The sequence below is a fragment of the Pan troglodytes genome, chromosome 6, assembly GCF_028858775.2.
Source record: "Pan troglodytes isolate AG18354 chromosome 6, NHGRI_mPanTro3-v2.0_pri, whole genome shotgun sequence".
Classification (NCBI taxonomy): domain Eukaryota; kingdom Metazoa; phylum Chordata; class Mammalia; order Primates; family Hominidae; genus Pan; species Pan troglodytes.
In genome coordinates, this window is record NC_072404.2 from 158,341,709 (window position 1) to 158,354,163 (window position 12,455).

At 49.3% G+C, this 12,455-nt stretch overlaps 2 protein-coding genes across 4 annotated transcripts in view; one reads left to right on the forward strand and one right to left on the reverse strand.

The window, feature by feature from the left end:
* LLCFC1 (LLLL and CFNLAS motif containing 1) lies at nucleotides 1–3,288 on the forward strand. Its single transcript, XM_003318853.6, has 2 exons — nucleotides 1–2,172; nucleotides 2,772–3,288. The coding sequence occupies exons 1-2, from the start codon at nucleotides 1,911–1,913 to the stop codon at nucleotides 3,005–3,007; spliced, it is 498 nt and encodes a 165-aa protein (XP_003318901.2). The 5' UTR covers nucleotides 1–1,910; the 3' UTR covers nucleotides 3,008–3,288.
* A 245-nt stretch (nucleotides 3,289–3,533) lies between these two features.
* KEL (Kell metallo-endopeptidase) overlaps nucleotides 3,534–12,455 on the reverse strand; it is a 350,942-nt gene continuing 342,020 nt past the window's right edge. For 2 of the 3 annotated variants that reach the window (XM_063815702.1, XM_063815703.1), the window contains 9 exons: nucleotides 8,622–8,732; nucleotides 7,056–7,154; nucleotides 6,736–6,813; nucleotides 6,196–6,296; nucleotides 5,900–6,010; nucleotides 5,690–5,757; nucleotides 5,289–5,458; nucleotides 4,848–4,943; nucleotides 3,534–3,833 (listed from right to left, as the gene is read on the reverse strand). In XM_063815702.1, the coding sequence (XP_063671772.1) occupies nucleotides 3,672–3,833; nucleotides 4,848–4,943; nucleotides 5,289–5,458; nucleotides 5,690–5,757; nucleotides 5,900–6,010; nucleotides 6,196–6,296; nucleotides 6,736–6,813; nucleotides 7,056–7,154; nucleotides 8,622–8,732 (996 nt within the window). In that variant the 3' untranslated portion in view covers nucleotides 3,534–3,671. The remainder of the gene's footprint in view (nucleotides 3,834–4,847; nucleotides 4,944–5,288; nucleotides 5,459–5,689; nucleotides 5,758–5,899; nucleotides 6,011–6,195; nucleotides 6,297–6,735; nucleotides 6,814–7,055; nucleotides 7,155–8,621; nucleotides 8,733–12,455) is intronic. The other variant, XM_063815704.1, reaches the window with a different exon arrangement.

Genomic DNA, 12,455 nt, shown 5'->3' on the forward strand with positions numbered 1-12,455 from the left:
AGAAAAAATATTTAAGGGATTCCCTGTTTTCTGCAAGAATTTATCTCTTTTAACACTGCGGAGGTCAGGCAGGTGGTGGTGGTAAGGAAATGGAAGTAATGGAAACAACTCAGTTATTTCCACTCAAGCCTGCCCGGGAGGCAATTCTCACCCCAGCCGCCCTCCCCATTCATTCCCACAGAGCTGGAGATGGCTTCTCTTTTTGCCAGGAAACCAAGAGGCTCCTCCCCCAAAATAGCCAGGAGGGAGGAGATTAGTGATGGTTTTTTCCATTCAAGCATCATTCTTTGGATCTCACGTCAATGGGTTCAAGGTGGGGTGAGCAGGGTCACCTGCCTACTTGAATCTTTCCTTACTCACCTTCAAGCGACCTCCGTACCACTCCCTAGTCCCTTGTCATCTGGCTTGGACCATCAGGAAGTGTGTAAGAGATGGTGTCTGTGTATGTGAGACAGCATCCATGTGGGCATGTCTGCTAACATGAGTAACCTCTGTGGGAAAGCATCTCTTTGTGTGTTTCTGTCTGCAGTTCCCTCTTGCAGAAAGGGTGCCTGTCTCCGCAGTGTCCTTGGACCTGCATGTGGTATTTCATTCAGGTCTGGTATGCATGGATGAGCAGGAGCGGTGTGAACTGGTTATGAGAGTTCAGGAGTGACTAAAGTCTTCTCTTACCTGTCTTAGCAGCCATCCTGCATCTAATGGCCTATGTCTCTGTTGCTGGTTTTTGAAAAAAGGCCTTCATTCTGTCTCCCTAACTCACAACCCTCCAACCATCTCTGCCCAAGAAGCAGTTGGGGGTGATTACCCACAGCCGGTTACTGCCAACAGATCTGTGCTCGCCAGGCTCATGGGCAGGAGGCGCATCCAAGTACTGAGGCAGGATTCTCCCAGATCTGTTATTTGGGATCCTAGACTCCCTGCCGCACTGCGGCTTCTCTGCAGACTCTAACTCCTTTCGCCAAGCAATGAGGTTGGAGATGAGCCTCTAACAACCTTTTCTTTCGTCTAAGAGTACAGAAAGGTGTAAAATGAAAGAAGAGGGTGTTTCAACCTGGTGGTACAAGAGGACAAAGGCTAGAAAAGTGGGAAAACCAGGGGAGGGTGAAGAGAGGGTGTGAATGGGCTCTACCAGCTGCAAGGCACCCTGCTCTTTGTCTCTCTCTCTCTCTCTCTCTTTTCACTCTCTCTTCATCTGTCTCTCTGTCTCTGCATCTCTATCTCTCTCTCTGTCTCTACCCCTCAGTTTCTGCCTGTCTCGGTCTCTTTCTTTCTCTCTTTTTCTATGTCTCTGTCTGTCTCTGCCTGTCTATGCCTGTCTCTGTCTCTGGGTCTTTTATACACACACACAGCATGTGCTTTTACCCATCCTTACCCTATGCTCCTCCCCATCTTTATTTTCTGGCAGACCCATGCTTCATGCAGAGCAGCATGTTCATGCCCACGACTTGAGAATCCTGGCCGGCTCATCTGTTCTGGGCCTCATCCTATGCAAACCACTCTTGTTACAGAAAGGCCACATAGAATAGTGGGAAGATATCATATTTAAAAGTAAAAGTTAATCAAGAGTCCTTTTCTGCCCCTTAGTATTTGGGTGATTTTGAGTGAGAGAGTCATTTTTTCTGTGAGCCTCAGTTTCCTCATGAATGTAATAGATATGAGAACACTATGATTTTGCAGTCCTGGTTTCTACGTGGATCTAATGGTGTAATGGATATGAATGTACATTGCAAGCTGTTAAGTCATTTCTGTTGCTAAATACAGAATGACCCACTGTGGTCATCTTGGAAGCCTCGGCCATCCCTGCTGGCTGTGCTCCATTCTTGTGCCTCGCCATGGAACGCTCTAGTGAGCCGGAATGAAGGTCAGGCCCATGGCTGTGATGTCACAGAACATGTGAAGTCAGAGGTCCTATGGAAGGTAAGGGGAGAAAATGCCCCTGGAAAGGGTTAAGGGCCAGGACAGGAATGGGGCAGGAGGTGCACGGATCCTGCTGGGCACTGGGAGCAGGGGGCGGCCAAAGGCAGCGGGTGGGCAGGTCCATGCCTCCCCTGGCCCCCCAGCTCTGCAGGGCAGTGTTCCTGGTTCCTATCTTGCTGCTGCTGCAGGTGAAGCCTCTGAACGGGAGCCCAGGCCCCAAAGATGGGAGCCAGACAGAGAAAATGCCCTCTGCAGGTAGGTGGAAAAAAAGACAGGAGCCATACAGAGAAAACACCCTCTTCAGGTAGGTAGAAAAAAAGATGGGAGAGTCTGGAGGCTCAGGGTGAGGTCTGTGTGAGGCCAGGCCCCAGGTCATTGATGAGGCTAGGGTGAGACCTGACATAGGTCTGGTTTATGGGGGGTAACTCCAGCCACTGATGGTTATCATGTGAAATAATAGTGTCGGCTCACCATGGGCCAGCTGAGCTTGCATGCAACTTCTGTGTGTGTAAGCATGGTGCATTTGGCTGGCTTTTGTCATGCTTCAAGGTGGGCCCTGACTCCCCCAGTGTTGAAACCCTAGAGGAGGCAGCTAACCTTAGGAATGGTGTGTGTGTGTGTGTGTGTGTGTGTGTGTGTGTGTGTGTGTGTGTCTGTGTGTTTGAGTTGGGGCTGTGATTGAACACAGACCAGAAAAAACCTCTAGAAAGAGCATCCCCTCTCTGGTGAAGGCCAAGGATATGGGCAATTGGGACTGCAGCCCTAGGCTTCAACGTGTTTTTCCTATTCTAACTTCTCCTTTCTGGTTCAGGCCAGGGTCAGGGCTCAGTCCTTGTCCTTTTCCCCTGTTCCAGACCAGAATCAAGAACAGTTCGAAGAGCACTTTGTGGCCTCCTCAGTGGGTGAGATGTGGCAGGTGGTGGACATGGCCCAGCAGGAAGAAGACCAGTCATCCAAGACGGCAGCTGTTCACAAGCACTCTTTCCACCTCAGCTTCTGCTTTAGTCTGGCCAGTGTCATGGTTTTCTCAGGAGGGCCATTGAGGCGGACATTCCCAAATATCCAACTCTGCTTCATGCTCACTCACTGACCCTCCCTCCCTCATGGGCTCCAGGTCACAACTCCCAAAGGAGATGCAGGCATGGCTCTCTGCCTCTGATCACCATCACTGTATCTCAAGGTTCAGCAGCAGAGATACCAGTTGCCATCAGTGCTAACTGACTGCCTCTCCAGGTTCGGAGTTTCATCTCCCAGGGCCAGAGACAGCAGACCCACATCCTTCTCTCCCACACCTCTCCTGGTTTTGTTCAGGACAGCAGATTAGAGGCAGGAGGCAATGACAATAAAATAACGATAAAATCCTGAGAACAATTGGGAGCAGCTTTCCGATACTTAATCCAAGCCCTTCTCGTCTCCAACTAGACTGCTTTATTGTCCAATCTTTGGTCCACTGGTTGGCCTTCAAACCCACCAGGTCACCAATTGTTGATTTTTTCCTTTTCTTGTGTCCATGAAATATTTTTGGCATTTCTCCCTTTTATCTTTTCTAACTTCAGGGTATTTTTCTCCTGTGCAGTTAATGACTTCCAGGCATAGAACATAGCAGGAACAAGTCATTAAGAGACAAGCGGAAGCCAAGTGCCAGCTTTTATTTTTGGAACAGAAGCGGAAAGGAAATCTTGCTCTGATTCCATGGATGTGACCAGGGAGCTGTTGGTCGATATTTCTGTGCTGTGGCATCTTTGGTAGCCAAGTTACCAGAGCTGGCAGCGGCTGGAGGGGTTCAAGAGAGCACCACGTGCACAGCGGAAATACCTGGCAAAGGCTGGGGTGCTGCTGAGGGGCCCGTGGACTCGGAGGTGTGGAGGGCTGTGAGTGTCGTGAGAGTCCTGGGGGCTGGGCTTCCTACACATCACCTGAGCAGGAAGAGAGGTCATTGAAGGGGGAGGGTCCACAGGACAAAGCTGACCCGGTGACAAGGGGTGATCAGGGACAGCAGACAAAGAGGGGAACAGGGGATCAAGTGCCCCAAGGGCCACATGGAGCATTTGAAATGTATAGTTCATTTAATCTGGCAATAGGAGTCCAGGAGGAGGGCCTGGGCTGTGTAATGATACCATTTATCAATGACAGAGAGGCAGGGTCTAGCGCAGGAGCTCTGGGGTGAAGTCTAATCTAAGCGTGTTGAAGACCTGGCACCTGAGTCTGTTGAGGGAGTACAGGGTGCTTAAGGAGGTGATGTCAAGTGGGCGCCACACCTAAGGTCAGGTGTCTGAAGAGGAATGTGGCACACAGCCTGTCGCAGGCTTTTTTTTGTGTGTGTGAGACTGAGTCTTGCTCTACCACCCAGCCTGGAGTGCAGCGGCATGATCTTGGCTCACTGCAACCTCCGCCTCCCAGGTTCAAGCGATTCTCGTGCCTCAGCCTCTCAAGTAGCTGGGATTACAGGCGCCCACCACCAAGCCCAGCTAAGTTTTGTATTTTTAGTAGAGACGGGGTTTCACCATATTGGCCAGGCTGGTCTTAAACTCCTGATCTCAAGTGATCCGCCCACCTCGGCCTCCCAAAGTGCCAGGATTACAGGTGTGAGCCACTGCGCCCAACCACAGGCTCATTTTTAAGGCATCTGTATTTTGGGGGTATGAGAGGAAAAAAAAGTTGGTCTCCTCCTCTCCTGGAGGAACTTGGGAATAGAGTTTTTTCTACCTTTTGAGTTGTGGGGGTGCTGAATTAGGTAGAAGAACCTGTAGTCATCTGAGGGGTGATTCCAAGGGGTAGGGAGGGAAGAGAAAAGATAACAGTGAGGACATCTGCAGAAGAGGGTTTGGGGTATTTGATGGAGTGTCTGAAGAGGGGACTTCCATGAGCTTCAGTAATAAGGCGTTCAACTGACATAAAGCAAGCTGTGGCGGGAGGTGGCCGCTGCCTACCTGGGCATAGCTTCGAAAGAAGATCTGCTGGGGGCTGAGGTCCAGGCTGGGCAGGACAGTCTCCCCATGGTGCCGTAACAGCCTCTTGCTGTATGCCTGGGTAGGGGTGGGTAGAGAAGGGCCCTCAGGCTCTAGACCTGTGGCCATCTGAAAGTCCCTCCACACAGTACCCAAAACCCATGGCCCTTGCTCACTGGTTCTGCACTGACAAGTTGATCTGAGCCAGAAGAAAGAGTACTTCCCAGAAGACCTATAGATGTCCTAAAATGGAGGATCTCTGGGGTAGGAGGGGGATCCCCAAGTTGCCGTCTATTCAGTGGGGATGCGAAGGGCAGAAAGCCATGCAACTGTACTTGTGTCAGGAATGGTGGAAGGAAAACTCGAGGACATGTTTTCTAGTCTGCCAGTACACATAAACTGTGGCCCTTGACACTTGCATACCTGCAGCGCGATGGCTAGCCCCCCAACGTCTGCAGCGTTCTCCAAGAATGTGAGGGAGTCATTGAAGGAGGTTCTGCTAGGTAATGGAAAGGCAGCATAATGGCGCTTCAGGCACAGGTGAGCTTCCTGGAGGGCATGGTTGTCACAGGCGGGGCAGCCCCCAGGCAGTACTGTTGAAAATGGGACAAGAGAACATACAGCAAGAGAACATAGGGTTGGTGCTGCCTAGGTGAGGATGTGGGTGGTACCACAGACTGAATCAGCTCCCAGGAGCATGGCAAAGTTCCCAGGACTGCCCCACCTCAAACCCTCAAATAACCTCCCTTTCCCCTCCAGGCCTCCCTTGTGGCCTTCCCTTAGGTTCCCTATTATCCCACCTCCCAGTGGCCCCTGTTACCCACAGAGCTGGTAGAAGATGTGCAACAGCTCGTGGGCCATGATGCTGCCAGCAGCGCCAAAGTTCACAGCTCTAGGGAGACAAGGGCTTATTTGACCCCCAGAATCTCTCAGCATTTGTGACCCCAATTCTCCAACCGTAAGTCCCATCCATCATAACACCTGTCGGCCCCTCTTGGGAAACTCCCTACCTACCCTTACAGAGTGACCCATACCTGGGATAGCCAGGGTGGAAGAATGGGGGTTGGAGGAGTCCAGCTGGAAAGACTACCACATGGTCAGATACCGAATAGTAAGCATTGACGTCCCAAGGGGACACCTTCCACCTGTGGGAAGAGGACATGTGAACTCCAGCCCCCACCACGTATTGCCTGCCACCCTGAGACCTACACAGTCCCTCCCAACTACCATTACTGTTCATGCTGCCTGCCCTGAGCCCTGGCTTCCTTTCCTGTGAATCATGGATGGGTCTCTCTGGGATGGAGTGCCTGTATCTCCCCTGCTGTCATACCTGTGTTGGGGGCGAGGCTGCAAGAAGCTCTGGACAATTCTAGCTCGGAGGGACCGGACACAGCTCAGGACAGAATGCAGGAAGCTCGGTCCAAGCTGTATCTGGGGAAGAGGCAGGAGGTGACTTGGGCACACAGAGACTTCTGTAGATGCATGCTGACAAACACCAATGGGACCATTTGACCCCAAACAGGCAAGCCCTGACTGGCAGGCATCCAGGGATTAGGAGACAGCAGCCCAATGGCATCACTACACAGCACACCCAGGCTTTACACATATCAGCACACAGATGAACACGCCCAGACAAGTCACAGGATGCACGCATGTGTGTTGGCACACTCGTTGGGACCTGAAAAGATTCTGTTCTTCTGCCAGCAAGATGTACAGTGTGGATATTTCCCCATCAACCCCAGCCAGCACCAGGGTAAGGACAGAGCTAAGTCACCCAGGGAAAACTGATTGTCCAACAAAGACTTAGGAGGGTCAGAGAAGTGACGAGAAGTCAAGGACTGAGAAGGAGCTGGAAAACACAGGGACCCACATCGTTGTATTCTTGTCGGGCCAGCTCTGGCTTCAGGGCCCATTCTGAAGCCCCCATCTCCACCTGCAGTTGAGCAACCTGGAGAGAGACACAGAAGAGGCTAGGAATACTCTCCGAGTCTACCAGAGGAAATTTCTCCCACTCGTTGCCCTGTCCCAGCCTCTCACATTGTTGCCAGTGTGAGTATACAGCCCAGTGCCTTCCCTACTTAGCATGTGCCTGGGGGGGCCTTTGGCATTTGCTTCCAGTCCCCATCTCGCTTGTTCCAATACTCCATTCCCTGCACAGGCTCCCACACCAGCCAGGACGCCTGGCCTGACCTTGTCCTGGGCCATGTTCTGGGTCTCCTCATTCATCCAGGGAAGGTTTCTGAGGCGAGTGATGAGGGCATCCCGGATCGCAGTGAATAATTTCATGGCCTGTGGGAGTGAGGTCCAGGGACAGGGGGACAGGATCAGGAGAGGCCTCAGCCTGGCCCTGCCCACAGCTTCTGACCCTTGGAAAAGGCCTTGGCCCCAAGGAGCTGCCTGGGCTGGAGCTGCTGCTAGAGCAGCAGCTCAACTAAAGCAGCTAAAGGATCTGTGGAGAAAGGAAGGCAGTGCCAAGCCCACAAAGGGAAGGTGGGGCCTGGCCATCCGTGAGGGCCATCAGGGAGATATAGTTCCTTTCCATGGGGAAATAGCCTGACGCGGGAGAAAGACAGTGTCCTCACTCCTGGGGGCAGGAACACCTCTCAGAAATCAGAGGGAGGAGAGGGCTGTCATTTTCTCCTCTGGCTCAGGGCTCTTGTTCTCACACTGTCTTTTTTAAACCGTCCACTCCCTCTCCTCATCCTCCTGAGCTCTTCAGCTTCCCAGCAAGTCCCCCACAAGTCTCCCTGCCTTCACAACGTGAGTGTGTACTCACTGCTTCCCCAGCCACCTGCCATCTCATGTAAATCCTTTCCTGGAGCAAAATGAAAGGCAATATCGAGAGCCTGGGCTCTGGCATCAGAATGCCTGAGTTCAAACCCTGTCTCTGCTTTTTGGTAACTGTGTGACTTTGGGCAAGTCACTTAACCTCTCTTTGCTTCAGTTCCCTCTTGTATAAAATCAGGATCATAATAGGAACTAAATGACGTAGTTCATGCAAAGTTCTTGAAGGAGTCCCAGGCATGTGGTAGGTACTCAGAAAGTATTCAGTGGTGATTTATTTGATTTATTTGCCCTCTTCAAGATTATGTCATCTGTTCTGATGTCACGTCATGTGTTGTTAAAAAAATCTTAGCACAACAGGGAGGAGACTTAGAGATGATAGTGTTCAATTTTCCTTTTTTTTTTTGGAGATGGAGTTTCACTCTTGTCACCCAGGCTGGAGTGCAATGGTGTGATCTCGGCTCACTGCAACCTCTGCCTCCCAGGTTCAAGCGATTCGCCTGCCTCAGCCTCCCGAGTAGCTGGGATTACAGGCATGCACCACCACGCCCAGCTAATTTTGTATTTTTAGTAGAGATGGGGTTTCTCCATGTCGGTCAGGCTGGTCTTGAACTCCTGACCTCAGGTGATCCGCCCACCTCAGCCTCCCAAAGTGCTGGGATTACAGGTGTGAGCCACCGAGACTGGCTCGATTTTCTCATTTGATGGTTGAAGAAACACAAGACCAGGAAAGTTGGGTGACTTGTCCAAGTGAGAGCATGTCATGGAGAATTCGTGGCCTGAAGCTGAACTGTTTCCACACCAGGGATGGAGCAGGCCTTTGGGTTCCCTCTCTCAGTGGCCCTTCTCTCTCTGACTGCCCAATTCCCCAATCACACACACCACTGAGAAAGTCAAAGTTAACAGAAGAGGGAAGGCTGCGTTGGGTAGGAAGGGGTGGAGGGATGTGGGCTGGGAAGAGCTCTCACATACAGCACTTCGGGTGCTCGGGCCAAAGGCCTCACGAACAAACAAAGCCGCCAGCGTGGGCTCGAAGAAGGTGCCTGTCTCCTCCATGCACTTCATCCATCGTGGGCGGGCAGGCTATGGAGACAAAGCTGGAATGAGTGGCTCCTGTTCAGGACTCTTTCCTCATCTGTCTCCCCAGTCTTCACTAGATCTTCATTCCCAGAGGGTGCTCTTTTGACTGGACTTTCTGGGTTTCATCTGTTTACTATCCCTTAGGGTGATGCACATCACCGATCAGTACAAGAAAAGCACAGCTTCCTCAGAGCTGGTCTCATGAGCCTGGCTGAGTAAATCCTTCATGTTATTGCCTATTGAATTTGACAGCAAGGCCTCTAGGAGGCATCATTCTGGGGTTTCAAAAGCCTCCTGGGAAGAAGATGAGAACCCAAACTCATACCTCGGCAGTCTGATGTTCCCCCTGTTCCCCCACCACCACTCTACTCCGGGGTCCCAGCAATGACTTCCATCCTCCATGCTTCTTTGCTCAAAACGGAGATTGCGGATGGAAATTCTGTCCTACCACCATCACCTTTATCCTCTCTCCAGGTGGGCATGGTGTATCATACTGTAGCATCTTGTAAAGAAAAAATTATCAGAGTAGAACTGGGTTTTAGATGCCATATTGTTTGCTAGGAAAAGAGGACACAAGACAAGACTCAGTGTATAAATTCATAGAGCTGGAAGACTTCCAGCCAAGTCAGAGAGGAGAGAATAGAACAGGAAGGTGGAGGGCTTTCACTGCAGAGGCAGGAGGCCATGGACAAACATCCAAGAGGGCAGTGCCAGCTGAGGACCTCAAGAATGAGAAACAGAAGAGACAGACGCTGAGAAGGTCTTGGCGGTGGGCTTGCATGGCTTTAAAAACTTGACCAAGGCATAAACCCAGAGATGACACAGTAAATGGAGACACACACTCAAGGAACCCAGGGACAGGAGGAGGTAGCTGGCCTGAGGGAAAGCTGAGCTGGAACTGATAAATACCAGCTAATAGGCTAATTTGGGTTAGGCAGGATGAAGCCTCAAAACTTTATTCCTGTGATTTTTTTACTTCCCAAAGACCTGCCCACGGGGAAGATAGGAAGGCTGCCACTAATACTCTCCCCACAGGAGCTAGGCTGGTCCTGGGAATGGAGGGGGTTTATGTGCATCCCACTACAGGAAACAGACCAAAGAGGCCAGTCTGGTAGTCACCGAAGAAAAAACTCCCGAACCCACCAGTTAAAGAGGTTATCATTTTGGAGGTTGCTGCAGGCCTGGCTGTCCACATCTGTGTTCTATTGAACCTTGAGGTCTGCTAACCTTGAGTCTTATTTTTATTTTTATTTTGTAACAGAGTCTCACTCTGTGACCCAGGCTGGAGTGCAGTGGTGCAATCTCGGCTCACTGCAACTTTCACCTCCCGGGTTCAAGTGAGTCTTCTGCTTCAGTCTCCCAAGTAGCTGGGATTACAGGTGGCTACCACCAGAGATGAAGTTTTGCCATGTTGGCCAGGTTGGTCTCAAACTCCTGGGCTCAAGTGGTCCATCTGCCTTGGCCTCCCAAAGTGCTGGGATTGCAGGCAAGAGCCACCACACCTGGCCAACCTTGTCTCTGATAAAGAGAAGAGGCTCAGATTCTTCTCATGCTGCATGAGTTGGAGCTCTGAAACAACAGGAACTAAAAGGAAGTCCGGATCTGAAAGCAATTATGGGCCAAGTTGAGAATCTGCCAGCCACATTCTGCTGGACAAGCTTGGCTCCACGAATACCTCTTATCAGACAGTTGCTACACGTGGAGCAGCAACCAGCATCAGCAGGGAGACCACTTGAGCTTGGAAGTGTAGATCTGCCTATTCTTCTCACCCCTTCTCGTTCTTGATTTGTTTCCTGATGCCCTTTGCTGGAGCCTGATCATTTCTCCAACATGCTTTGCCGTGGGACCTGACTACTGGAGAATACAATCACCACCTCAGACCACTACTACAGCTCTCTCTCAAGATGTGGAATGGTAGTGTATACCACATTAACTGCAAAGGGAGAGTCAGAGAGAGAAAGAGAGGGAGAGAAATAGAATTCGAGAAAAAAAAGTCTCCAAAATATAAACAATAGAAGAAATACTTCAAACCCAAGACAATGAAACTCAGTGGACTAATTTTAGGGCACCAGAAAAAAAAAGTTCCATATACAACCTCAGAACCACAGATAGTATTTGAGAAATGATAGAAATCAGGACAGATTCTAAGAGTCCGGAGGGAAGGAAAAATTTGACCAATCTTCTATAGGATGAAAGGAAATTTTAGGGATTACGAGCCAACCAGGAATCCTTAATGTTAATTTCTAAACAACATTGTGGAACGAATCATTAAACAGTTTTTTAACACTTGGAAAATAATGTGTAACTACTAAGGGCTATGATAGGATCACTGAAGAAAAATAATGCCAAAATGATAAAAATTCTTCTGGCTAAAAGGCTTATGTAACTGAGGCATATGAAAGACCGGAAGCCGCAAACTCCAATAGGGGCCATGCAGAGGCATAACAGAGAACAGCAGTGCAACATCAGAGCTACAGGCTGTGGTGGGGCTTCAGAGAGCGCACCCAGCCCTGAGCTGCATCATGTAGCGACAGTCAGTTGTCGCCACAGGAGAAGGGTAGCCCAGTGTTTCCCAAGCTTCACAGACACACACACACACACACACACACACACACACTAGAAACCTGAATGCTGGCATGCCATATCCTAGTTTTTGAATGTTGGTGATTAATTCAAAGTTTGCAAAAGATTCTACAGGCTAACAAAACACATCTATAGACGAAATACATCCTCAAGCACCACTACCATCCTACCACTGAATAGAGTATTAGCACTTACTAAGTTTGAGTTATTAACTTAAACCCCTGTGGTTCAGTGACACCAGTTGTCGAAATGAAAACAATATCTAGTCTACCTTCCTCACAGGTTTGGGGATCAGGTGAAATAATACCTTTCAAGTACTCTAAGGCACTACCCCACTCTGTTGGCATTATCTTGATTTAGCCAGGCTTGAAAAACACAGATTGAGTCCTCGTGAATTAGATAGAGAAACTGATGTTGAATGATAGTGCAATTTGAGTGGAGTCTCATCTGGCTGAATCAAGAGTAAACATCAATGGTGAATGATTTCAAGTTAACTTGACCTCCAGTGACATTCCTACTAAGAATCCTAACTACCACTCACTTAGCATTTCCTTTCCTCATTTCCTGTTTTGCTTTTCTTCATAACACCTCCTAACATATTTTATTATTTTATTAGTTTGTTTATTGTCTTTCTTCTTTCACCAGGATATGTGGCTGAAGGCAGGATTATTTATTTGTCTTTTTTGTTCATTGCTGCATTCCAAGTGCCTGGAGAAGTACCTGAAGTACACTAGGTTCTCAATAAATGTTTGTTACATAAATGAATGCATAAATCCATAGCTAGGTCTTCAATAACCTGACCCGATGCCCTTCTCCCTTCAGGATCTTAACAGTAGTCTGGACAAAGATACACTGAATAAAATTGCAAATGATCCAAAGCTGGAAGACCTGAATAAATTGAGATGTTGGGCTGAATATAAATCATTCACATTTAATCGTCACAAATGTGAAGTTCTGCTTTTACTTCTCAAAACCCACCTTCCCAAGTTTCATAAAAGAAAACCTGACTTAACAGCCATTTTCATTGACTATAACTCTATTCAAAACTAATCATCCAAAGATGGGCCAATAATGAGATTTAGAAATCTTTCTGTATAAGGGCACTATAAATTATAATTCATTCAAAAGAATATGATCAGAAGT

Coding starts and splice junctions, on each gene's coding strand:
- LLCFC1 (XM_003318853.6), top strand. CDS start 1,911: ATGGAAGGTAAGGGGAGAAAATGCCCCTGGAAAGGGTTAAGGGCCAGG. Junction 2,173..2,771: donor AGAGAAAATGCCCTCTGCAG/GTAGGTGGAAAA, acceptor CCCCTGTTCCAG/ACCAGAATCAAGAACAGTTC.